Raw genomic sequence first — 27,818 nt, 5'->3', positions numbered from 1 at the left:
TTACATATTTATGCATGCTTTTAATTAAATGTGGTGCTTTGCGGGATGTGAAAAAAGTTATACATCCTTCATTTTTCCTAAACATAATGCAAATTCATTTTGTAGTATTCGTGCTTAAAAAATGCACTTTAAGCCTCACTACCGTTTAAAAAAGTGGCTACAATTACAGAAAACTGAAAAAGTGTATTAAAAAAAAAAAAAAAGCTAAAATGACCAGTGTCTCCAACACTTCTTATGAAGAAATGTGTGAGATCAAGGAGAGTCTTACTATTCCCCTGTAAAGAAATGGAATGGAAGAGAGGCGTTAGAGACAGACACAGTGTTTGGCTAATAAAAATAATTGTTTCAATTTTGAATAATAAAACACTGTTTTAAGAGCACTTTAAGATAGATTCCATAATATAAATACATTAATTTTGACCCCTTAGCATAATAAAAAAAAATACATTTGTCACCTTAATACACAATAACTGCCCTCATAATTCAAAAAGGCAAGTGGACCTCCTTGTGCCCTGAACACAAGTTAGATAAACAGCATGCTGTTTGAGCCACCTAGCCTATCAAAAACAGGTCTAAAAATATTTTTTTATCGATATTTTCACTAAACCACCTGAGATTTAGGAATTTGGAAACAGTCACACAATAGTAGTTTAATATTCCAGCCTCAAACTTCCCTAAAGTAAAACCAGCGGTTTGGAGCACTAAACTAAGCAATATGCGACGGTTCAAAACTGCTGCAAAACACAATTCTCAGTATATCTGGCCCAAACAGTTATTCATAAAAGTATAGACCACATGTTCTGCTTCAATGTTTTCTAAATAGATCATACATGAGGCACAAACAAAGCTTGTCCATGTAATTATTTACTTATGTATTTTAAACTGCACCATTAAATAACAAAGGTAGAACAAATTATACAGGGTGTTCGGAAAGTGACTGTGCACTTTTCATTAAGCAGTGAAAACAGTGGAGAATTGAAGTGGAGCATTGAGGTAACATTTCTAATTTGCATATTATAAAATTATACGGAGCAGCTGATTGGTTGCCATGGGCAACTTCACTGTTTTCACTGCTTTATGTTAAGTGCACAGTGACTTTCCGAATACCCTGTACAAAGCAGAGTGTGACCAATGTGAATAGCTCTATTTTGAACAGCAGTGGAAGAGGGTGGGGAGCTAATCCAAGTCACAAGACAGGAAAAAATGAAACCTTGTAACTATCTGGAGCTTTGAAGTCAAAGCCCAGTATTGTTTTTTTTTCTTTTTATAGGTGAAGCTGGGTAACACATTACAATCAAATTACAGAGGAGGGCTCCCATGTGTATTGGTTTAGAAAGAGCACCACAAGCAATTAGATAGAATACTTTATCTCAATAAAATACTTATACTTTTCTATGCAGCCTGGTGCAGAAGCCATATATGTGTTTGTGTAGTCTGGACACTCAGCATGAAGTGACCTATGTCAGTAAGTGTTATGCACTTATCTCTGATGGCTGGTATTAAAAGCTCAAGTTTTAGGGGTAAATAATGGATGGATACATACATACACATAGTGGCTCGACATCAAACACAGCAATAAGTGCAACAGATGGTCATCAAATCTTAAAAGGGACCTCAATATAGTAAAAGAACTTCAAATTATTTTTTTTGTAAAATTACGTGCCCACTAGTTGGCTACCTGAGGGTGAAGATTGCTAAAAATAGGAACCAGCTGCAAACTGCACTTAGAAAAGCCTTTGACCTTAACACATTTTGAAACCATTTTTTTCTGAATTTTACTTATCGCAGCTAATTAAATATGCCCCCTAAAGCCAATTTAATGCATTTTTCTACTAGCTTTAAACCTATGTAAAAATGCCAGTGAGCATTTCCCTGTAACAGAAAGTATTCACATGTAGCTGCTACAAAACAGCCTCACGCACACACACAAAAAACAAAACAAAAAAAAACTAATGTAGAATCATCATCATCATCATCAATTTGTTAGGCGCCACAAGGTTTCCACAGCGCCGTACATAGTACAAATAGTAGACCATACAGGGTGAAACAGTACAGAACAATAAACACAAAGTACCAATGCTTCAGAAACTCCGGGCAGACATATGGAGTTAAGACGGAGCTGAAGAACAAGTATGGAGTCAAGAGGGGAGAGGGGCCCTGCTCATACGAGCTTACATCCTAAGGGAGGGTGAACAAAAACAGGCACGAAAGGGAGCCAGTGAAGCAAGGGGGGAGAGAAAAGAGGGACCAGGGGAGAGAGGGGAGACCGAGCAGAGTAGAGGAGGGGTTAAGTGGATGGATGGTAGGATTTGAGGAACAGGTGAGTTTTGAGTGCCGTTTGAAGGAGCACAGATTGGGAGAGAGACGGATGGAGCGAGGGAGGTCATTCCAGTGCAGGAGGGCAGCTCGGGAGAAGTCTTGGATTCTGGAGTGGGAAGAGGTAATCAGAGTGGAGGAGAGGCGACTCTCATTGGCCGAGCACAGGGAGTGGGCAGGAGTGTGAATGGTGAGGAGGTAAGAGATATAGGGGGGCAGTAGACTGGGAGAGAGCTTTGTAAGTGGTGGTGAGGAGTTTGAAAAGGATCCTGTAGGGGAAGGGGAACCAGTGTAAGACATGGCAGAAAGAGGAGGCAGAGAAGGAGCGACGTGAGAAAAAGGAGTCTAGCAGCCGCATTGAGTACAGAGCGGAGGGGGGGAGAGATGGAGAGGGGGAGGCCAGTGAGGAGAAGGTTGCAACGTCATTGCGGGAGATGTGTGGAAGATAATTTTGGTGGCATCCTGTGAGAGGAAGGGTCGGATGTGGGCGATGTTGTGCAGTTGGAAGTGACAGGCTTAGGCAAGGGATTGGACATGGGGGCAAAAGAGAGAGTCAAGGGTGACACCCAGGCAACGGAGTTTGGTGACAGAGGAGATGGTTGTATTGTTAACAACGATTGAGAGGTTGTGATGGGAGGGGAGTCTTGGGAGCGGAAAGACAATTAATTCAGTTTTAGAGATGTTAATTTTGAGAAAGCGCAAGGATATCCAGGAGGAGATGGCAGAGAGGCAGTCAGATACACGAGAGAGGAGGGTGGAAGAGAGATCAGGAGAAGAGAAAGAGTTGAATGTCGTCAGCATGAAAGGTGATAATGAAGACCAATGGAGGAGATGAGCGCACCGAGGGAGGAAGTGTAGAGCGAAAAGAGTAGGGGCCGAGGACAGAGCCCTGGGGGACTCCTACCGGGAGAGGGGAGGGGGTGGAGGAAGAGCCAGACGTGGAGACAGAGAAGGAGCGGTTGGCGAGGTAAAAGCAGAACCAGGCGGACGGAACCAGAGAGGCCGAGATAGAAGAGTTTGCAGAAGGAGAGACTGGGTCCACAGTGTCAAAGGCCGCGGAGAGGTCGAGGAGGATGAGTATGGAGAAGTGACTCCTGGATTTGGCTGATAGGAGGTCATTGGTGACTTTGGCCAGGGCAGTTTCAGTGGAGTGGAGGTGGCGGTAACCAGATTGGAGAGGGGCGAGGTGTGAGTTGTCCGGGAGAGGGCAGAGCAGAATGAGAAGAGAATAAATTTAAAGTGAAGGAAGTCAGCCAGGGAGCGAGATTTCCTCCAGAGGCGTTCCGCAGTGCGAGAGCACTTTTGGAGGAAGCGGTGAGTTTGGAGTGCCAAGGTTGGGGAATGAGACGGCGTCGGCGATGGGAGATGCAGGGGCGACAGCATCCAGGGCAGTAGTGAGTGAGTGGTTGTAGAGAGAGGATGTCTGGTCTGGGCAGGCCAGGGAGGGGAGGGAAGGGGAGAAAGGAGAGAATCAAGAGAAGAGGAGAAAGAGATGGGGTCGATCGCTTCAAGGTTGCGTCTGGTGAGGGTAGCTTTTGGTGGGGGAGGAGCAGGGGAGGAGGACAGAGTAAAAGAGAGGAGATGGTGGTCAGAGAGTGGGAAGGGAGAGTTGGAGAAATCAGAGAGATCGCAGTTATGAGATTAGACAAGGTCGAAGGAGTGACCAAGATGGTGGGTGGGGGAGGAGGTCCACTGGGTGAGGCCTCTGAAAATAGAACACAGGGTTTGTCAATTTCAATAACTAGGAGCACTCCCAAACTGTAAAAGGACACCGTCCATTTCTAAAATCACACTGTCGGTAAATTGGCCTCCTGTGAAACTGGCGTGTGTGTGTGTGTGTGTGTGTGTTAGGAAAATTATACTGTAAGCTCCACTGCAGTAGGGAGCTAGATGGAAAGAGGTTGGGAAGGGGAGAGGAATTTACGGCCAGATTAGAATTTTCTCCAATAGAGCAGGGACCGGTGTGAATGATTCTCCGTATAATGCGGCATAATATGGTAGAGATTATATATATATATATATATATATATATATATATATATATATATATATATATATATATATATATATATATATATATATATATATATATATTCTTTTTATTTACCTAATCATGTATTGCTCCACCGTTTTACTTTTCAGCTATGCCTGTACAACACAAGGCAGTGTAAACAAGGAGTTCACTCCATTGCAGATAAGCTCTCTGCAATTTACCAGTTATATAACCCATTTGTGGTGTATTCATTTACTACAGGCACAATCAATCACTTATCACAACAGCAAACACACATGTATATAATAGTAATATCATAATAGTAATTTATGCGAGGATAGAATTTTCACTGCGCACAATATATTCACTACACACAAAGATTTGCCCATTTGTACCAATGTTAAATTAATTAGCAACATTTGAAATACAACTCTTTCAACTGGTTTGTTAAAAACCATAACAAACCTTTTCAGAGTTTACAAAAAGGCATTTTTGTAGAAGGTGAGGCTTCTAGTCCACCCAAAGTCAAAAAATCTTAGAACTCTTTCAGTGCTTAACATCTGCAGATATTTAGACTTGCTGATCCTTCCACACCCTACACTCCCCCTCTAGCATAAAGGAGACAAGTTACAGAAAACATAATAATCTAGGAACGTTAGTGAATTAAACATTTTCCTGTTTATAGAACAAAAATAATCTTAATATATGTATAATGATTTAAACTCCTATAAATATCTATAGAAACGATTCATCGGTCTAGCTGGCAGACAGTGATTCCAGGTTTGGTCTCATCATACCACCCCTTAGCTATTGCATACACCTATATACTGCTGTATGCCTCACCCAAGCTGTTTATCTGCTCTCGGCTGGTATCATACATCCACCTTTGTACAATATGCATTTGCTCCATCCGAGATTGGTGTAGTTCCCTTATGTGACCATCACTTGTGTTTGCCCACTTGTATTTATGCAGAATATTTGAACCACGCTCCGACAGTGTTCTGAAAAATCGTCATCAGAAGTGTTAAAAATATAATGGAACTCTAGGGGGGCATGAATTTTGCACCTACAAAAGTGTTAATTAAGCAACTATTACCCATCAAGTGATAACAGATGAGCATTCAAAGGGGCATATTCAATTGGCGGAAACGCAGAAAATCTCGCGCTCCGAGCATGATTACCATTAGAACAGTGAAAAACCATTATTACAGTAAATTTCTCGCTGGATTTCAGCTCGCAGCTCCCTGAGCTGCGAGCTGAAATCCAGCTAACTACTACCGTTCGGTAGTAGTTTGAACGCCGCGTAAATCCAAGACAATTGAATATGCCCCAAAGTGCAGAGCAATGGTACAGGTGAGTGGTGCAATGCTCATTCAGCCAGTACCAGAGCAACCTGGGCTTTATTTGACAACACCAGGTGATAAAATTATAGCACTAGTCCATTACCAACTCAAACCCATATGTGTATATAATTTTTATTTATACGGATACCATCAAATTTTAAATGTATAAATAAACTACATGTTTCACTATTAGTCAGCCTGGGTTGATTATCACTGTAACAGGGGAATCAGCATTATGAGGTTTTCCCGATATGATAACCTGGTTAGTGCTTAGATACTGCCTTTATTGCACTCAGGGCCGGATTAAGGGAATGAAGGCCCCTGGGCTAAGGGGGCCTCCATTCCCCCTTGAGGCCCGCCCCGTGATCCGAGCTGCCCGCACGCCCCCAACCCGGCACTTACCTCCTTCTCCGGTGCGCTGTACACTCTTTACTGAGGAGATCTCGTGAGAGTAAGACTCACGAGATCTCCTCAGTAAGGAGACTACAGCATGCCAGAGAAGGACCGCAGTAAAAGTGCTCAGCAGCACTGATCGCGCCGGGGGCACCCCCGACCGATCAATACTGCTGCTGAGCACTTTCAAGGGCCCCCTGGATGCCATAGGCCCCTGGGCTGTAGCCCAGTTAGCCCTATGGTTAATCCGGCCCCGATTGCACTACTGTTAGTTCCTGCACAATAGACAGGGGATCCATAAGTCCGTTCATTATACTTTAAAAAAGTTGAAAATTAACATGTCCACATATTTTACATAAATACTTTCCTCCACTCCCCGCCCTTCTTATACAAAAAAGTTTTATAAACAAAAAAAACAATGCGACTGGATCACATAAATAAATTCATACCATAAGTTTATTTAAAAGGAAATAGCGCAGGGCGCTTATTTATATAAATTGCCAATGCACTTATTTTTAATATTTTGTATATTTTGAGATAGGAAATCAACAACATTTTGCAGGACTTATACCCGTTTTAACAAGTCACTTGTATATATTTATTACATTGTTAACGTTATAGACCAAAACACAAAAACATAAATTTGTTAAATATTGAATTGCTTTTGTTGCCAATTTCAGAAAACTGAAAAACCACTAGAGCAAAACAGTGTTAGAAGCAAATAAAAGGCCCAAGCATTCCTAATCAGCTGAGCATGCAAAGAATGTCAAGAATGTGTCTACAAGCATTGCCCATTGTGGCTCTTAAAACTATCATTAATAAGCAGAACATATTTAAGTCCTGTGCACTTCAGGTTCCTACACATTAATACAATGAGTAATTAGTTTGCTTTTGTATTGGTAATCAGCAAAAAAAAAAATAGATATATATATATTTTTTTTTATTTTTTTTTTAAACTTAGCACACACTAGACATAATGGGCGCTCTACTTAATATCTGGATATCTGGTTAGTATAGTATTACACATATAGTCCAGATAAGTAGATAAGAGTGGGCGCTCAATTGTGTAATCCACAATAGTCCACTTATGTATGCGTACCAGAGCGAAGAATGGCGTAGGGCACGTCAATGTCAAAACTTGCTGACCTGAACCATGGACCAATGAAGACCTCTCAGTGTTATCTGTGCAACATAAACAGTGACATCATCACCATTTATGTTAATTCGAACTGCAAGCTTCCCTGGCCCATTGTTGTCTACCTTCCTGACTGTGACTGGATCACTGATAAATAACTTATCTGGGGCTGCATCATGTGGAAATAATTCATTGTAGAATTGTATTTCAATACGAGGTGCAGGCACAAATGGCACTCAGAACCACGTTCCTTCTGGGTCACTGACGCTGCTAGCGTGTCTCGCTGCTGGTGTACCTGGGCTCGTAACTACGGACCTCTTACTATAGATCCGGGATGCTGTGAATGGATCCCCCCTGGCCTATCACATTGACCAGGGCTGCTGGGTAGCAGGCAGAGCGGTGGTACTGGAAACGCTTGGGTCCAATCTGTAGATCACAGGAATACCGCAATATTGAAGATGTTTCCAAGCAGGTCTTTGAAGCAAGATGGTTTATTTGCTCACACACACACACTGGTGGAATATACCAGTGTGATCAGGTCAGATGAAAAATCAGAAGAACACTTATATGCTCACACAGCTCATCTTTTATACAGTTCAGACATCGTCTATTTTCAGAATCAGGATGTACTCTATTTACACAAACATAGATTTACGTGCATTGCAAAGCCACTAATATTTATACTTAGCTATGAAATTTTTAAAACCCTTGCTGTGATTTCATGGATCTTATTTCAGAAGCAGGAGACCCACTAGCAAAGCAAAAGGTCTGACTGACATGAATACTTCAGACAGCCGCCGAATATCCATTCCCACAGAACAAAAAAACCCCAAAACAAGCTACTTTCCCACATTACAATACACCAAAGGCTGGTAAACACAGGCTCATTGTATCAGATATATACATCAGAAATAGGCATATCCTATAGCATGGTTAAACAAGAGACAAATTTCTTCCCCTGGTCTCAGAAATAACGATTTCGTATCTCACAATATACACAATATCAAAAAATAAGTGCACAATCTCCAATTAAGCATATGTGGGGAGGGAGTTTGACAGCAGGAAATGCTAACTAAGTTTTTTGATGACGTGTCAAATGGGGTTGTTACTGTGTGGCCTTTTGTCAGAGTGTTCAAACCTTTCTGAACATTGTAAACAGCATGTGATGCAGGAAATCAAAGCAAGTTATAGGATATCACAGATAACTGTAAATATTGTTAGCTTTGAATTGCATGTAAATCCATGTTTGGATAAACAAATTGCATCCTGATTCTAAAAATAACTCCAACCTCAAGGGGGCTGGCTTATCCAGGGAGGCTGTGTTCAAATGTGTATAAAAACAGCACTGTTTTTGTATTAAATGTTGTTCTTCCGATTTCATCTGACCTTAGCACTGGTACCTCCAATCAGTGTGACTGCAAATAAACATCACTTGCTTCAAAAAGACCTGCTTGAAAATATCTTACATGCTGAAAATCCTGTGAAACTATATAATTGTAGGTATGAAATATTTATTGGCTTTTGTCTTTGTGACACTGATAAAGTAAATTAAGAAAGTATTGAATTGCCTTTAACACGGAGATGGTATTTAACATTTGAAGGAAGAGTCACCTTAGGCAGATGGTAGTATAGGAACTGTATAAATTGGGATGTTTATTTCTTGAATTCAATTATCACAGTATACCTTTAAGTACCCAACATACCCATATTTTTGGAGCAGTCAATGAGTATCAAGTCAAAATCCACTTTGGTAGCCGCTCCTTCTTTTAACGCCTTTTAAGGAATTGCAGTGGTTAGAGTTCTGTATTCTTAAATAGGATCTCTGGAGACCAGTGGCAGAAATACCATTGCTGCGGCAGGTGCGGTGCACCACCGCCCATAGAGATAATAGAGTCCACTGCACTGCAGAGGGTCAGGAACCATGGACTGCACCGGGGCCCCACAGCTCACTAGTACCACCTCTGCTGGAGACCTTAAAATAGGATTGCCCACCCTTCTTTCCTCCCCCAGAATGATTAGCCTTTGCCATGTAAAACAGTGGTGGTATAGAGCTTTGATTGCAGATAATGTAGTGCAAGTATTTCTATTCAGTCCATTTCTTTAGTAAACGCTTATTTACTCATACTTGTGTTGGGGCCTTCAAATGGTTTTCACATATTTACTTTTACTGTTTATTGGATAACATTAAGTAGTCATTTTTTTATTTATTTTAATTACTGAAAATTTAGGAGGTCATTTAGGAGTACAGAAGCTCAATCTTTAGAATTCACACTTTACGCAGAGCAAGGTGCATTCAAAATAAAAAGAGCATTAAAATCATGTGTGAGATATAGAGATATGATAGATGGCTTAAGTCTTTTCAGAGTAATGATTTTAAAGGTCTAACTGGAAAACCTACAAGTGAATGAAATAAGCTTGGTAAAAAAGGATGAAGAATAAGAATATTCTTTAGTGAGGAGTTGCATTTCTAGCAACGAAAGAAAGATTGCAAAGTTGAAGTTAGGACTAGCAGGATTTTTTGTGGTCTCCTGCCAGCTTATGTTCTTCTCATTCTAGGCTTTTATTTCCTATTTTCTCACCTGTAATCATTATGTCATGCTGTAGTGCCGAGTGGGGAGTCTCATCGTTTCTCCAATACCGAGTATTTGAGGAGAATATAGTTTAAGAAAATACTCCACTTTCTAAAGGGATATGGAGCTTTCTATAACTATGGAGCTTTCCGTGACAGAGTGCACTGAATACTTTTTATGGCATCTTTCACCTTTAGGGTATCTGATCTTGTTACTTTATTAAATGAAGACTTTTCAAATCTACCATCTACTCCTTGACAAGAAAATGCAATTCCTAGAAATGCTTGATGATATTTAGATCATTTAAAATTAAGAGGTTGGAGTATAGTTGTGGGAAGAACTCTGGTAGATTTAATCACTTATCTTCGATTGCAAGCCTTGGCAATTCTCTAGGTGTAAACCTGTCACTATGGACAGCAAAAATTACCAAATGTGCTTATTCACCTATATAACCCTGACCTGAGGTTGGATTTGTATTACACTCGTAGCTGCCATGTATTTATGGTGGTTAGAAATGTCAGCTGTACATTCATAATTCATAGTTTGTTTTGAGCCAAATTGAAATAATGGTCTCTGGCTGTCATCATCACACTACAATTAAAATGTGTGTATTTATCTAATGCAGATATTAAAAGAGATGAGCATATCAATATATTGGTTATATTACTGTATTGATTATTATACTAGTTCAGCTTGCAGAACTCACCATTCACTACAGTGGTCAGTGATCGTGTTCTCTTAATTTCTCTCTCAAAACTCACCTGTCAATATTTTTTAGTACAATAGAGCGCTCATAATAGTTTGGGGAGTATGGACAATTGTTAAGGTATAGGGGTACAGTACTAGACCGGAGATGACAAAAGAAAAAAAAAAAAAAAAAGCAAGAAAGGCCAAAAATATGGACATATCCTGTACAGAGCTATAGCAAAACTATATCTATTAAATCTATTACTGCCTAAATAGTAAAAATACAGGGAGGTGGAATAAATAAATCAGTTATCAGAAACAGATATTGCATTGTTTTGTTAAAATTGAAACTACCTTCAATTTGCCTTATGTAAACGTTAAATTTCTAAGAATCTTTTGGTTCTAGATTCTATGATGGTGCCAGATAGGCTGCTTGTGCCATTCAGGAGATTGATACACCACGGACTTTTCCACATAATGCCTTTATCTTTTTCAAGAGCTCTGCTATCTTTCTGTGAGCTGGGCTAATCCTCTCAGAATACAATAGCTTGGCCTAGTGTGGAAAGGATACAAGGCATCTCATTGGGGGTGAGTATGGCCTAATTTGAGGCGTGTTCAGATGCAGCATTGTGCTAGTCACAATTAAGCAAAGAAAGTGTTTGAGGTAACAGTGCAATAAGTGATGGTAGCAGGCAGCAAGGTGGAGTTTGAATGCCAGGTTGCTTACTTCTTTTGCTTATTTAGATTAATGTTTTCTGAAAATATTCTCACGCCACTTTCAGGAATGAGATTTGAGAAAAAACTGCAACTATCGATATCAATGAAAATGTTATTTTCCAGCATTTTACTCTGACCCACTGAATACCCTGTTGCACATGTGAAGAGTGATCGTGAGAACTGCAGTATTTCAAAAGTTGTAAACTCCGAGATATGTAACATCTCAAGCACGTTTGAACAAGCTCTTATGCGTTTTTGTTTTGGTTTTTTTTCCAGGCTAACATATGTGGCATTCAATAAGTTAAACAAGGATACATGTACATGTCAGTATCCTTTACATATTGCTAAGGTATCTCTTCAGTGCGCAAACATGAAAATGGTCCTATTCACTATAGCTCATTCTTAGAATGTGCAAAATCAAAGTTAAAAGCACAGTTTTGTTCAGAGTGGATCATGTGCTATAAGAGCTGTATAGACAAGTCAGCCGGCTAGTTTCTTTAAAATAACAGAAATTAAGTGTGATGAGAAGCAGATAAGGGTGGAAGCTGAAATAAGTAGCATTGGGTTGTGTTCTTGTAAATTGAACGATGTCAGGCATGTTCAGGGAATGCAAGAGCAGAGAAATAATTGCACATTCGGCTTCAGCGATTATATTCAACAACGATTATACCTTGACTGAATAGTATGGGAATCATTGAAAGATAAAAGTTGGCTATCCAAGAAAACAAAATCAGCAGCAATGTCCTCCTCCTGGTGAGCACTACTTCTTTGTGCAGGGCTTTTAGAATGGCAATGCTCCTCTCAAACTGAACAGAAAGACGTGCAGATTGACACCCAGCAAATACCAGATCAATTAGATAGCATAGAGGCCAGGCACCAACAAAGACCACCTCTCATATTCCCCACTTCCTCTTAGTGGAGCACCGGAAACTGCATGCTGAAAAAGTTTTCTATGTACACCAGTTCCCAACCCTCACAAGGAACTCCTCCAAGTTAGAATACCTCTTTCTGTACAGTTATGTTTATGTACTTCAGAAAGCTCTAGACCAGTGGTTCCCAAACTTTTGCAGTTCGCGGCACCCTTAGAGAGTCTCCAAATTTTTTCAAGGCACCCCTCCAAAATAATTATTGAGCAGTCCTGTTTTAGAAGTAGTTGGGTCAAAAAATTGTAATAAGTATTTAGGTAAGGACAGAAATACTTATTTAGTTGTATGCAAAAATGCCCCCTCTGCATCCAGACACTCTGCCCTCAGGCACTCTGTCCCCTCTGCATCCAGACACACTGCCTCCTCTGCATCCAGACACACTGCCCCCTCTGCATCCAGACACACTGCCCTCAGGCACTCTGTCCCCTCTGCATCCAGACACACTGCCTCCTCTGCATCCAGACACACTGCCCCCTCTCAAACTGCCCCCTCTGCCCTCTGTCACGCTGTCCCCCTCCTCTGCCCTCTGTCACGCTGTCCCCCTCCTCTGCCCTCTCTCACGATATCCCCCCTCCTCTGCCCTCTCTCACGATGTCCCCCCTCCTCTGCCCTCTCTCACGATGTCCCCCCTCCTCTGCCCTCTCTCACGATGTCCCCCCTCCTCTGCCCTCTCTCACGATGTCCCCCCTCCTCTGCCCTCTCTCACGATGTCCCCCCTCCTCTGCCCTCTCACGATGTCCCCCCCTCCTCTGCCCTCTCTCACGATGTCCCCCCGTCCTCTGCCCTCTCTCACGATGTCCCCCCCTCCTCTGCCCTCTCTCACGATGTCCCCCCCTCCTCTGCCCTCTCACGCTCCGTTGTGCCCCTGTTACACTCCTCTGCCCCGTTGTGCCCCAGCTGTCACCCTCTCTGCTCCAGCTGTCACCCTCTCTGCCCCAGCTGTCACCCTCTCTCTCTCCTCTGCCGCGCGCCAGCCATAGAAAAAAAAGAAAAAGCAGAGAAACTTACCAATCCGCCGGGCGCCGGGACCCAGCAGCCTCCTCTCTCCCGCAGCAGCTTGTTACTGACGTCGATATTCAGTGACAGCTGCGGGAGAGAGGAGTCTTCTGGGTCCCGGCGCCCGGAGGATTGGTAAGTTTCTCTGCTTTTTCTTTTTTTCAATGCTTTGCCCGCGGCACCCCAGTGACAGCGTCGCGGCACCCCTGGGAGCCGCGGCGCACAGTTTGGGAACCGCCGCTCTAGACCCATTATCACATTTAACAGTATATCAGATTATGAGGTTGCACTGTGATATATGTATGCAAATGTACCCCCCCATTTCCTGTATAGCATTACCTCACCTTTCCCTTTCTTTTGCTTTCTGTACTCCTAAATGCAAAAGTTTACAATAAAAATCATTCTTGGGCGGGAAAAAAAAAAACAACGTTTTCTATGGGCTCCTTAGTTTCTTTTCTGTACCTCTGTACCTGCAGAGGGTGGCATGAGCAGGAGACCCAATAACCACCAATATTTTTCATTATTATTGCAAAGTATTACACGACTTCTTAATGCCACCCAACTATCACAATTTTCTGGGGAGAACACTTGTACTAGGTAAGGTTGTCTGCTGACACCAATTTTTTATATCTTTGCAATTGAACATCATGCTGTAGGGTTTAGAAACAATTTGTGTGTTAATGGTGTGAATCTATGATCAGGCCACATGAAACTGCAGTTTTTTTTACTGATCATCTGCTGCTGTAGAATACCTTTCCCCCTAGATTTCTTATGAAATATTGTAAGAAATTTGATCACTTTAGGATTCGGAGTGGAGCAATTTTAAAACCAATTACAATAAATTCTATGCATTCAGCATAACACCATCAGACAAGTTCTGAGCATGCTTCCTTTCAACTGGAAAGCCAACAACCTTAAGTATTTAGGAAATGCTGTCAAATCCTGTGGACATAAATTTAATTTTATTAAACTCCTCACTCAAAGAAAGATCTACACCTTTTCTCCTAATGAGGAAGAATTAAACTAATTCAAAAGAATGCTTCCTAGAATTGTGTACCCATTTAATAGCATACCCATCTCCATATCCTTCATGACAGACAAATCAATTCAATTGTTCCTCCAGCCGCCGGAAAAACGAGCGCTCTAAAACTATTACCGTTTCTACGGTAATTACTCGCTGAATTTCATCTTGCAGCTCCCTTTTCCGGCTATCCACATGATAGCCGTAAACAAAGAAATATTAAACATACAAATAAATCCCTGTATTTAGCTAACCCACCTATCTATTCTTGTTGCTTGTATCAGCATGAGTGTCAACAGTTTAGGCCAAATACTTTGGATACCCATATGCAAACTTTCATCCAATATCACATTTGAAAGCATCTCCTTATTTATTTTGCTTATTACACACATTGTACATGTATACACAAATGTTAGCTTATTCAGTTCACCATATCCCTTTCGAGCTGCGCAGGGCTGTAAGCTAATAAACTCCCTAATGATTCCGCAGCCCAACCACATTGTCTTGATGAGGGTGAATAACAAATTGTGATTCATACCAATGAGGATACCTTATGATACTTATGCATGGTGTTTTTACTTTCATACATAAACCTTTCATGTTTCCATACTTCATTAACTAGGGATGTCCAGTGGAGAACATTGGGTGCCTCCATCCCCTAGCAAGAATAACCTTTGCCAGAGGGGACAGAGTAAATATATAATTAAAGAGGCTTATTAAGGCTCTCTTCTAGTGCAATGCCAAACAGACAAACCTTGGGGCACAGAGCAGGAGTAAAAGGAGATGCAACCCCATACCTTGCCCCAAAAGGACTGAATGACTGGCCAGGCCCACAGTAGCTGCCAAAAAGTGCCTATAATAGCACCACAATTGAGGCACTCCGCAGTAGTGCATTGTTCCATCTTGTGCAGTCTGACTGGAGTTAAGTACACTCTGTACACAATATAGAAGTGCACATGCTGGTATCGCAGGCATGAAGTGGCACCCCTGATACTACCCACCAGACTCAACTCCTCATCAGAGAGAACCCCCAAGTCAGTTTCCAAGGTGGTTCTAAGTAGATTAAGCCCTCCCGGAGACACCTGAGGGAACAACAGGGCATATAACACCAATATTGTCTTGGAGGAGCCCACAGATCGTAACACATTTTTAACTGGAGAGTCTAAAGCTTGAGGCAAGCCCCTGGGAAATTGAGCATTCAAGGCATGTCGTACCTGCAAGTATAGGAAGAACTGAGTGTTAGGGATCAAGAACATGGATTTTATTTGTTCCAAGGACCATAGATGATACCATAGTATTTTAGTACATCACACTAGTTCCACTATACCAAGTGGAACTTGAAATATTGGAAAGGGTTTCATCATACAACAAGATAATGACCCTAAACACACATCTAAACTGTGTATCAATTATTTGAAAAATAAAGTAAAGCAGAAAGTTTTACAAATTATGACAAGACCTCCTCAGTCATCTGATCTGAATCCCACTGAAAATTTGTGTAATGGCTCCAACAAATAATAAAAACGTATGCAAATGTCTGATGCCTGGAAAGGCGTAACTTTTGAAACTTTAGAAAAGTTGGTGTCTCGAACGCCCAAATTATGTGAAGCAGTGATATGTGCAAAAGAACACATTAATGAAAGCCAAATTTAATCAAAAAGTTTATGTTATACTATAAAATGTATAAATAATTTTGATAATGTTTGCTTACAATATCATGTGAAACAGTTTTATGAATAAATATTTTCATTATTTCACATTGTCTTTTATTAACAATTATTTTCCTTGGCCAAGGACTTTTGCATGTTAGTATATCTATATCTCCTTTAGAGTAATTAGTTCATGACTACCTTCTACTAGTCTGCCTTTTTTTAAAAAAGTGCTAGGACATAGAAATGCCATTTTGCAGTGTGTGTTATGCTTTGAAAGTTTTGAGAAATAGCTGGTAAATGTATATTGAAAAAAAGATTTAACACTGCAGTTACAGCTGTAAACTTGAAGTCACTCACAGAAAGCTATTAGTTAATGAATAGCTTCGTGTAGGCAGAGCCTAAAACAAAGTGTTAATTTCCTATTTTTCTTTCGGAATGGGTCACATGGTCAGCCACCACCCTATGAGCCTATGCTGAAGTTATGAAGGATATCAGGAATATCCTCCTATCTTACTGCAAGCAGAATAAAGTGATTTTATTTGAAAGCTTAGTCAGACACTTTCATATACAAACTCTAAAAATAATGTTATTGTATGTTTAAGATGTAATTAAATAGCACTAATTGAGTTGTGGCAATCAGAATTCAGTTCCTGTGCAGATTAAAACGTAGGTGAAAATGTAAGCATGTGTCAGCTGCACAGTGATACAACACAATTCTGCTACATAAATATTTGTGTTCTGAGATTAATTTACGTAAACTTGGTGTGATGATAGACACATGAGAGAGATATAACAATATAGAGGAAACAATCAGGATAAGATGTATGTGCCAAAGCTAAAACAAATTCACACAAATGAATCTCAAATATCTTCAAATCAGACAAGCTCCTGAAACTTTTACAAACTGTGAACTATAATGAATGTGCATGGGTACACGTACTTCGTAGCGTTAGATATCAGTCTTACAAATTTCAGCACAAATGCCCAAAGCTTCACATGCCATACTAAATAAAGTTTCAAGCGTTATTCCAGCATGTTGTTGTACCCAGCATAATGAATTTTATTATGAAAAATGATACATAATTTTTGTGGAAAGTTACCATTTACAACATGGATTAACATAACTGTACATTGGGAACTAGTCAAGAATAAAAGATATTTGAGCTTTAGGATTTAAGGGGGTTATTTTGCTGGGTTGAGTACATTATATCTGTGACTGGATCACTGAGAATAATTTCTTGAATGAATTTATTTAAAGGAAATAGTGCCGGGCGCTTATTTATATAATTGCACATGCACTTATTTTTATATTGTATATATTATGAGATAGGAAATCGTTATTTCTGAGACCAGGGTAGAAACTCGTTTTCCTGTTTTAACCTTACTAAAGAATATGCCTTATTTCTGATGTATATATCTGATACAATGAACCTTTGTTTACAAAGTCTTTTGTGTATTGGGATGTGTTTGTATGGAAGAGTCATTGTTTGGGATTCGTATGGTTGCTAATGGAAACCTCCAATTAGGCATATGTGGAAGGGAGTCTGATAACACTTCCTGGTAATTAAGTTTTGTGATGAAGTGTCATGTCTGCTCTGGCCAAAGGCCCAGCAAGGGGTCATTACTGTGTGGCCTTTTGTCCAGAGTGAATTTCATAGATAAGCGCAAATTGTGTTAGCTTTGCAATGCATGTAAATCAATGTTTGTGTAAATGGGGTACATCCTGATGCTAAAAATAGCCTGTGTCTGAAATGTATAAAAAGGCACTAGCTTGTATTTGAAACTTGTTCTTCTGATTTCAACATTTGACCTGATCACACTTGTACCTTCCACCAGTGTGAGAGCAAATAAACATCTTGCTTCAAGACCTGCTTGAAAACATCTTCAATATTGCTGTATTTCTGTGATCTATAGATTAGACCCTAAATCTAATCCATTCACCGGCTGTTCTGAGGTTTGGACCCAAGGTTTCCAGTACCACCATTCTGCCTGCTACCCATGCAGCCCTGGTCATTGTGATAGGCCAGGGGGAATTCCATCCACACCAATCCTGATCTATAGTTAGGAGTCAGGAGTAGCAGCCCAGGTACACTAGCATTGTCAGTTACCCAGAAGAAACCTGGTTCTGGATGCCGGTATAGGAGTCCAGTGGTGGTAGCATTGTAAGCCCCTCCTACTGCGGCAAGAGGGCGCATTTGGGATAACGAAAGGGAAGGGTGGCAAAGTAAGCCCAGCCGGTTCCCAGCCACAACAGACAGGGTGGCATAGGAGGTCCATCCTGTCACAATATCGATGCTGAAAAGACAGACATCGGTATCCCCGACATGATGAGCCCGAACCTGTAATTCACAACACCTCTCTCATAGCAACAACTTGAAAAAAAAAAAAAAAAATTAAAGAAAAGAAAAGAAAAAAAGGCTTCAAAACAATTTAGAGGAATTTACCTCCCGACAGGCTTTAATTATGTCACTTTCAAGGGCCACACTGTGATTTGTGCTGTTAAGGTGACAATTTAAGGAGTCGGCGGCTGCACAATGCTGTTTAGAGAGCCCAATACATTGTCCAGCCGCCACCTATCACTATCATTTAAAGGAGTTTTACTGTGTGTGACAAGTGTCAAGTCAAAACTTACAAAGAAACAATACTTTATAAACCAAGCATGCTTCTTCACAAAAGAAGGTTTAGGGAGAACAAACGGCATTTAAAGAGAGGGCGATACATCTTTGCAAAGGAATAAAAATACTCTCAAAATATTAACTCCACCAAAACATTTAAAATTAACTGGAAGCTGCAATCTGTCACTAGAAATGCCTAAGGCCCATTCACATGGGCATCCCAGAGCTATTTAAAGTTTGTAGCTCTCCAATACACCCCACACAAGATCCACATTTAGTATTTTATTGTTATCCAAAACCTAAAATCGGTCAAAATGTCATATTATATGTATTTACTTACTTATTATCACTACTGCTACCACGATTGAAAGCATGTGATTACTGCTACTACTGTAATTCTACTGCTTGCATTTTACTATGCATGATTTAATAGGAAGTTTTACTGGTGGCTTATTAATGGGCATTTCTGTTACTACTGGCAATTGTTGGCATGTTACTACTAGTGGGTGTTTGGTTTTGTGGATTATTGTTACTACTACCGTCGTCATGTCAGGATTTGCTACTTGAAGGGTTCACAAGCAAACTAGTGAAGATCTTCAGTCCTAGTAGCTCACAGTAACAGTGTTAAAGTGCTACTGCACTCCAGCATTGATTAGTAACCAAATACAGGTAAAATATTACAAATTAAATATATTTGTTTTGTAAGTGCTTTTTGTTTTTATAAGCAAATGTTTAAAAACAACATCATCTGACACTTTGGAGGAGCAAGGGATCACACGAGGGCTCCAAATGTTAGCAGGTGTCCACCAGAGAGAAATGGACATCACACAGTCCTAATATATTAGTGTAAACTGGGCCCATGATTTAGCACAATAAGGAAAGGTCTTCGCATAAAATATTAACAGATTCTGCAGCATTCTCATGGAAACATTACTGCATTTTAAATAAATATATAGACCAAACTGATATATCACAAATACATTTTGAAACCATTTATAATGCTGTATGTGATATACAAAAGGTGTCAGTCGTCTCCTTTTATTTTAATGAAAATATATTTCATACATAATAATCGCTGCATTTAAACTTTTCTTCCATTAAAGACTTAAGTTATCACTTCTAAATACCTGTAACACACCCAGTCCACCAACACTGTGGCACACAAACTGGTTAATAAACATTGTTAATGTTGTCCAAATTTTATATGATAGAGATACAATCAAAACTTTCCTCCAGATCAGGGATGGCCAACCAGTCAGTCAGAGACCAATAGCCAAAAAATATCTATAGAAACTGCAGAGAGCCAAATTTATCGTGTGTGTACAAATACATATACCCAGTATAAATACATACATACCTTACACACATACATTGAAAATATAACAATTTACAATATCCTGCAAAGCAAAAAAGAAAATATCCAACACATTACTAAAGTGTTCAGAATCATGAAGTCAGCACAAATCTGCACTGCACAGCTTACTTTGCTACTGTTTTCAGAAGAGGAGGGTTCAAAGGACTACTTATAGTCTATTCAGAGAAGCTCACACTGCTATTGCATCCATAATATCTCAGACCTCTTAACATGCCTCTCTACCTCTTTAAATACCAATCTGATCTCCCCACAAACGATCAGATCTCCCTATATGAACCTCACATGCACATCAGCCTTTCCACATGCCACCAAATCTGACCACATGACCCAGACATGCTCATCCAATAATCCTACATATCCATCAGAACTTCCCACATGCCCCTTACATGCCCACATTCCTCAAACATGCCCATCAGATGTCCCGTACATGCCCAACAGAACTCCCCACATGCCATAAGATCTAATCAAATGCCATTACATCTCCTTACATGCCTATCAGGCTCTTCATTTGCCATCAGATCTCACATGCTCCTTACTTACCTTTCCCACCTAAGGGTCGGCCCTTAGCTGCTGAAGCCTGCCCAGATGAAGGAGGAAGAGCACACTATACACTCTCCCCCTTCTTCCCTGATTTGATTGTTTGTGACACTGTGGCTGCCCTCAATCAGTTGAGCAGCAGAACTTTTCACAATCAGCCCCCTGCCGGCACCTGGAACACTATACTCTGTTGATGCTTCTGGCCAGAAGCCACATTTCAAAGCTCAAAGAGCCGCATGAGGCTATAGAGCAGCGTTTCTCAACTCCAGTCCTCAGGACCCACCAACAGTGCGACCAGTGAAATAATTATACCACCTGCTACACTGTGTCAGTCAGTAATGAATACACCTGTGCTCCAGCAAGGAGATATGGAAAACATGTACTGCTAGGGGGTCCTGAGGACTGGAGTTGAGAAACACTGCTTTAGAGCCACTGGTTGGCCACCACTGCCCTAGATGCTGGGGGTGTCTTATTTTAGATCTGCACTATTATTTTATTATTGTTTATTTGCATTCCAGATACTATTCAAGTACTTGCATCAGTCCCTGCCTCATTGGAGTTTACAGACTCAATTCCCTAACCTAACCCTTCCTAGGAAAAAAACGCAGACAGTAGAGTCAGTTTTGTAAGAAGCCAATTAGCTCAACAGTTTATTTTTGGAAAACTGGAGCACCAGGGGTAAACCCATGCAAACATGGGAAGAACATACAAACTCCACACAGCTAATTGCCTAGTTGGAATCAGACACTGGGCCCCACTGTTGTACGGCAGCAATACCAATCTATGTCACCCTATAAAACATTCATTATGGATAAATACATGTTGAAATAAAATGTAAGTGTAGTTTCCCAAATCTACTTTGCTTGGTTAAGATTGGTACTCAAAGCTGCTAAATAGTTTTTTACCACTGGTTTCTATTTGTTCACTAAAGTATCTGCAAGTTATTTAATCAACATTACTAAGTAAATATGTTAAATACTGTTTGTTACCTTTATGGGTCACCAAGTGGACTTTTAATAATACAGTCATGGCCAGAAGTTTTTAGACCTTTTTGTCAGATGTTATACTGAAATAAAATTACAAGAATTTCATAAGTGTCAAAAGCTTTTATTGACACTTACATTAAGTTTATGCAAAGAGTCAATATTTGCAGTGTTGAGGCCTCTTTTTGAAGACCTCTGCAATTCTCCCTGGCATGCTGTCAATCAACTTCTGGGCCACATACTGACTGATGGCCGCCCATTCTTGCCTAATCAGTGCTTGGAGTTTATGGGCTTTTGTTTGTTTACCCACCTCTTGAGGATTGACCACAAATTCTCAGTGGGATTAAGGTCTGGGGAGATGCCCCAAACAATCTGAAAGGGGATTCATCAGAGAAAATGTCAATAAAAGTTTTTGACACTTATGAAATGCTTGTAAATTTTATTGCAATATACCATAGCAACATCTGACAAAAATGTCTAAAAACACTGAGACAGCAAACTTTGTGAAAACCAATACTTGTGTCAATCTCAAGACTTTTGGCCATGACTGCACATAATTATCAGCCTTCAGCCCAGAAAACAAAAATGTATATGGAGAACTTGTGCACTACGTATACAAAACACATGTGAAAGAAATAAACTTAAAGTTAACAGAAGAGGTGTATGCAAAAGTAGGCTCTGATCAAACCAAAACATGATCTGATTGAATAATTACTGTAATTTCACCCGTCAAATAAATGAACGTATGTTACATAAAAAAAAAAAGTGCTATTGAACAGGTTTCTCCTCACACCCTCTAGTACTGACTAATGAAATGCTCACAAACAAGTAATGCAGCACATGTAGTATTTGTACACACACCTTCGAAACTTGACGCCCGTTGTGATTCAACCATTTTTAAAAACTGATCGAGAAATAAAAACACTTTACCTACTAAGCCAAGTGCATACCTATACAAAAATCACACATATTCCATTAACAATTAGTTGCCCTGGACGAAAGATATATTCTTCTTCTTCTGTACTTGTTAATTATATTGGTTGGCAGAGCAGTGTAAGATCCTTGCCTCATAACCCTTGCTGCTATCTGGTGTTATTTGTTTCACCACAGACTGACCACTCACTATTAATTGAGCTTCTAAAATGATAGGCGTGCGGATTTGATGATAGAGTGGCTACTCAGTCTCAACTGAGGCACCCAAATAATTAACAAGTCCTTTTCTCTCAAATAAAATGGTGCCACAGTACATACAACATATGTACATTGCAGTTAAGTAATGCAAAGTTATTTACCATAAACAATACTATTACTTTGCACATAATTCGATTAATGATTTTATTCTTGCATAACATGAAGAAATGTGCTGTTAAATGTATATTTTCTATTGCATACTAATATCAACTATCAATAAAGTGTCATGTATATCTGTGTGATTATATCATGGAAGTGCAACATTTTAGGCACAAAAGTAACTTTTGATAACCAAAACATTAAAACATGTTTTGCAATAAAAAGGTTCTGTTTTTGAAAAATGTAATACTTTTTGTCAAGGCTACAAATGTGGAGTATATTAAAGTAATGTTTCACAAGAATCGAACAACATTCTATAAAAAAAAACCGAGTGCTCACCTTTATGGACTAAAGATTAATTACTCGTATATTAATATTACGCGAGTTCAAACATTAATGTCAAAAGCAGGATTCTAGCTAGACTGAGGATATTCTCAAATGATCTTGTGCATAGTCCCTCCCACCACCTGCTAGAGACCACTAGTGCCAGGCACAAAATTACTGACCTACTAACTCCCACCAACGTATCACCAGCTAACAGCAACTATAAACCTAAAATAATTTACAAGTGAGCTATGGGAAACACATAGTAGCCCTTCTACAAAGCTTAAATGTGCCTGTTCAGACAAAACAAATATACTGAAAGAGTGAAGTATGAGAACTACTAAAGCTTCACTTCAAAGCAAGATCTTGATCATATTTAAATTGAATTAGTTACCGATACATACTAATGTGACTGCACACTGATAGACATATCTACACCCCTAGTACACACACGATCAGGTGTAAAGCAGCAAAACACCGATATGTCACACTCCATCCGGTTGCATACAACAGGTTTAGAGAGTCATGTGGGCTTTTAACCAGCAGTCCTGTACGTGACCCACTGTCTCCTGGGAGAAGAGGATATGTCTGGAACAGTTGGTCAAAGTGCCCTACATCTATGTAAGTGCGGCCTGCGCACTGCCGGGCTCAGTCTCTGCAGCCTCCCTCGGGAGGGGCACTCACCTCGGTGGGCTGGCTGATTTCGAACAGGTCTAGCCGGTTGGCGTTCCAGTGGTTAATGATGTCGGCCAGTTTGCGACGCTCCTCTTCCCGGCTTCCCGACATGTCTATACACCCTTCCCTGAACAAGGGTCAAATAATGGTAATAATAAAGATCCAGAGGTCACAAAATGCACGCAAGGTGACAAGAAATAGAATGATGTAGATATGGTGAGGTTTTGTCACCACAATATGCTTTCCCACCCCGTCCCAGCAATATATCCTGTCTGTTCACCCGGCTGAGTGTGATCAGCTTCACTCCCAGCATCCACCTTCTCGTCTGCGGCTTATCCCAGCAATTGTATGCAATGCTCAGACGGAATCATCTCCCACTGCTCTTCCAAAAACGGGGAGGAGATTTAGAATTGTTAATGTCGCGATTGTAAAAATACAAAAACAATGGGCTTCTAGAGCATTGGGAGCGAGTATTCCAGTCCGATCAGGTTCAACGTTCCAAGTTGCTGGCTGCTCGGCTTCCTTATCTCCCTTTTCCTTCCCCTCCTCCTGTCCATGAACAAGCAACTTCACTCCTCCTATTTGCACTGAACCGTGCTCGCTCCCGCGATACATACTGTGCGGGCGCCGCGCCCACTCTTTTTTCCTTTCTATGTTCGCCTGGGAGGTTGCTGTGGTTTGTCATGCGCGTCTATGGGTGCACGGATTCTCACAACCCATTAGGATCATTTATACTTGGAAGTGATATTTTGCTCAACGGTCCATCTTAAAAATGGAACATTAGATATCGAAGCAATACAAACGAAAGCAATGTAATCATTGTTGTCTGGTGCTTGCTGTTTTTCAGCACCATTCTGTAGTGTACTGTTACACAATGAGACGTAACATAAAAATATATCCAGCCATCAACCAATCTTTTGGAGAGAAAAGATTGAGGCAAAGCATATCCCCCTAGGATTTGTATTTCACGTAACTCTATGCCACCTGACTGACATAACAAAGTTATTTATTGAGAGATTATAGCTTGTGAGCATTTTCTATTGTAGGTGTCTGGATTTGTAACTTTAATTTGTATTTCAAATACGTAGCTCAAAGTACAGGAATTAAATGAGTTAAACAACAATAATACACCCTATTAACAGGAACAAGGGACATGAGCTTTAGTTCACAGATTTGTTGTTATGCGAGTCTTTTGTGGATGGGACAGTTAACCCTCCGCCAACTTTTAGACAACTAGAGGATATTTTTGTCTAGAATACTACTACAGCATAAGTAATCTAATATATAAATGCTTAGTGGCGTCTGTCTGTGTGTGTGTGGGAAAAAAAAACAAGTTGCAGCGCCACCTGCTGGGCAGAGTTATACACTGACCTACTAAATTCTTAGTGTGTGTGGGAAAAAAAAAATCAAAAAGGGCTGAAATTTGGTAGGGCTCAAACTCATTTTCGTGAGGTAATTTTACCTCATGAACACACATGTGTAGAGGCGTGCGTTAGTGTGTGTGTGTGTGTGTGTGTGTGTGGAAAAACTATTTTCTCAGAAAGGGCTCATCCAATTGACCTGAAATTTGGTATACTGACATTATTTGACAAAAAAAATTAGAATAGTCAATTCAGTTAACTTCCATCATCCCCCCTTCCCCCCGTGGGAGGGGTAGTAAAGGCTAAATTAACGAGTTGAGGGGTCAAACTCATTTTCGTGAGGTAATTGTACCTCATGAACACACATTAAAAAGGGCGCTTGCGTCAGGAAGTAACGATCTTCCCCTGAGGAGGCCTGGGCTAGGCCCAAATGCATGACAAGAACCTTTTTAAGACCTTAAGTATCTTGATTTGACTAGAATGCATGAGTATCATGCACGGGTTAACTTGTCTATAATATAAATGTCTAGTGGCGTGTGTTTGTCTGTGTGTGTGTGGAAAAAATAAAACCAAGCTGCAGCGCCACCTGCTGGGCGGAGTTATACACTGACCTACTAAATTCTTAGTGTGTGTGGGGAAAAAAAATCAGAAAGGGCTGAAATTTGGTATACTAAGATGTTTTTAATTTGTTAATTTAATTTGTTAATTGTTAAAAGTGTTTATAAAGATTTTAAAAAAATATATATATATTTCTTGAAGGAGAAGTGACAGTTGGGAGAGGTTGGTGGTTGCCGGGGGTGACAGTGGGGAGTGGTTGGTGGTTGAGGCCTGGGCTATGGCCCAAATGCATGACAAGAACCTTTTTAACACCTTAAGTAGCTTGATTTGACTAGAATGCATGAGTATCATGCACGGGTTAACTTGTAAATATATATTTATATATCTGAAAAGAAAAATCTTAGTGTGTGTAATACAATAAATTATGGTACAAATATATAAGTTGGATGAAATATTATTAATGTATTATATGTGTTCAGATAGAATAGTTCAACTGTCTGTAGTACTTGTATTCTATGAGAGAAAGAGTAAATTCCATCGCACAGATTGTGGGGAATATCCTCAATTATAAATTGTTTCCATATTCCTCTGGTATGTTTCATGAGGGGTGCTACCAATGAACTAACATTTATGAGCAAAAGAAAGGATAGACTAGATGTTCATTAATATGGTGCACTCAATACCTCAGATACAAAATGAATATGATAACTTATGATAAATTAAAATATAACTTTTATTGTTATTGTTAAAATAATGATAAAATTAGCGAAATATAAAGTGAAATTAAGTGTGCATTTAAAACCACTGGGTGCTCCACTACTACACTCCTATATAACCAAATATATACATAGTAGTCATTTTCTAATTTCTTTTCTTAGGATACTTAGGGGCACATTTATCAATCTTATCATAAAGTGAAAAATAGTTTTCAATCCTTATCGCATTGATAAGGATTGAACTATTTCTCACATTTATGAAAAACGCATCACAGAAACAGCAGTTCCGATAAACTGCTGTTTCTGTGATAAAAAAAAATCACACTTACCCCGCCTCTTCGGAACGCGATGTTTATGGATCTCTTCCTGGTCATCCTTATTTTTCTTCACACTGGAATTGCACATGTGCAGTTCGAAGAAGTGCACATGCGCACAGACATCTCCACTCTGTCTCTGTAACTATAGTTGCAGAGAGTGAGTGGTGAGTGACAGGGAGGGATCATGTGATCCCTCCACAAATGCGCTGTCCAGCTCTGCTCTTCGGAGCAGAGCTGACGGCACTGAAGTCTTTCAAATTATGATAATGTACGCATTATCATGACAAGTTACCGAAAAAAACTTTTTTTCGGAACTTGTTAGATTGCGGTTGGGAGCAGTCAACATACTGTAGAATGGTGACTGCTCCCAAAAACTAAAAGGAATGCAAAGCAGCAGATATCCACGATATCTGCTGTGATGCACCCTTCTTAAATATACACACACAGGGACCTGAATTTCACGGTAAGTGCACGATAGTGCACTATCATTATTTGTTAAATATGCCCCTTATAGAGGTACTGAGGTAGTAAGAGTGATCTAATATTCACTGCTAATGAGTGGGTATATGTCACACCCCGGGTGATCAGACACCATCTTGGCTTCTGCGCCATCTTGGATTTGGGTCTGCGTATGTGCAGACCCGTCGTATGTAAAACCTTGGCTGCTCTCCCATTGGCCAGACTATTTGGCACCAAGTTTAAAAGGCACCTCCCCTGGACATCCCGTTCCTGTTCTTTTAGTCACCCCTCGGTGCTACACGTGGCTTTCCCTGTGTGGTAACCGGCTAGACTGCAGAGCTGACCCTCCATCCGCTGTACCTGTGTGCTATTCTATTTGTTCGCAGAGCTGTCCCTCTACAGTTGTCTCAAGGCTTATTCTTTCCACTCCATTCCTGTGTGGTAACCAGCTAGACTGCAGAGTTGACGCTCCATCTGCTGTTCCTGTGTCTTATCTATTCTTCAGCGGTGCTGACTAATCCTTCTACCATTCCGTCTCACCTGACCTCCCCAAAGGGTTTCACTCGGTACTCTTAGCGGGGGCCGCGACCTGCGAGTCAGATGCAGCTAAGACCATACTGCTTTGAGGCACTTACTGGTGTACACCGTCTCCTCGTTAGACTCCGCGCCCTGCTGGAGTAGCGCTAAACTGTATGAACCCTAGGATTTGCATCGTAAAGCCCTGACCCCTCGTGTGGAACCATGACAGTATATAATGTGGCTAGCTGGCCAGCTCCACTATATAGTGGTCCTATCAAATCCCCCCCTCCCCCCATTATTGGTCTGGATATAGATAAAAAGAGAGACTATCTTTGTAGTA

The 27,818-nt window shown here is 40.4% G+C and overlaps 1 protein-coding gene across 25 annotated transcripts in view; it reads right to left on the bottom strand.

The window, feature by feature from the left end:
- The window catches only part of AFDN (afadin, adherens junction formation factor), a 187,330-nt gene extending 163,209 nt beyond the window's left edge, over positions 1-24,121 (bottom strand). For all 25 annotated transcript variants that reach the window (XM_075203419.1, XM_075203430.1, XM_075203435.1 and 22 more), the window contains exon 1: positions 23,558-24,121. In XM_075203419.1, coding sequence (XP_075059520.1) covers positions 23,558-23,659 — 102 coding nt within the window. In that variant the 5' untranslated portion in view covers positions 23,660-24,121. The remainder of the gene's footprint in view (positions 1-23,557) is intronic.
- Positions 24,122-27,818: the final 3,697 nt, after the last annotated feature.

The sequence above is a fragment of the Mixophyes fleayi genome, chromosome 3 (assembly GCF_038048845.1).
Source record: "Mixophyes fleayi isolate aMixFle1 chromosome 3, aMixFle1.hap1, whole genome shotgun sequence".
Taxonomy (NCBI): Eukaryota; Metazoa; Chordata; class Amphibia; order Anura; family Limnodynastidae; genus Mixophyes; species Mixophyes fleayi.
This window is presented reverse-complemented; position numbering and strand designations above follow the sequence as displayed.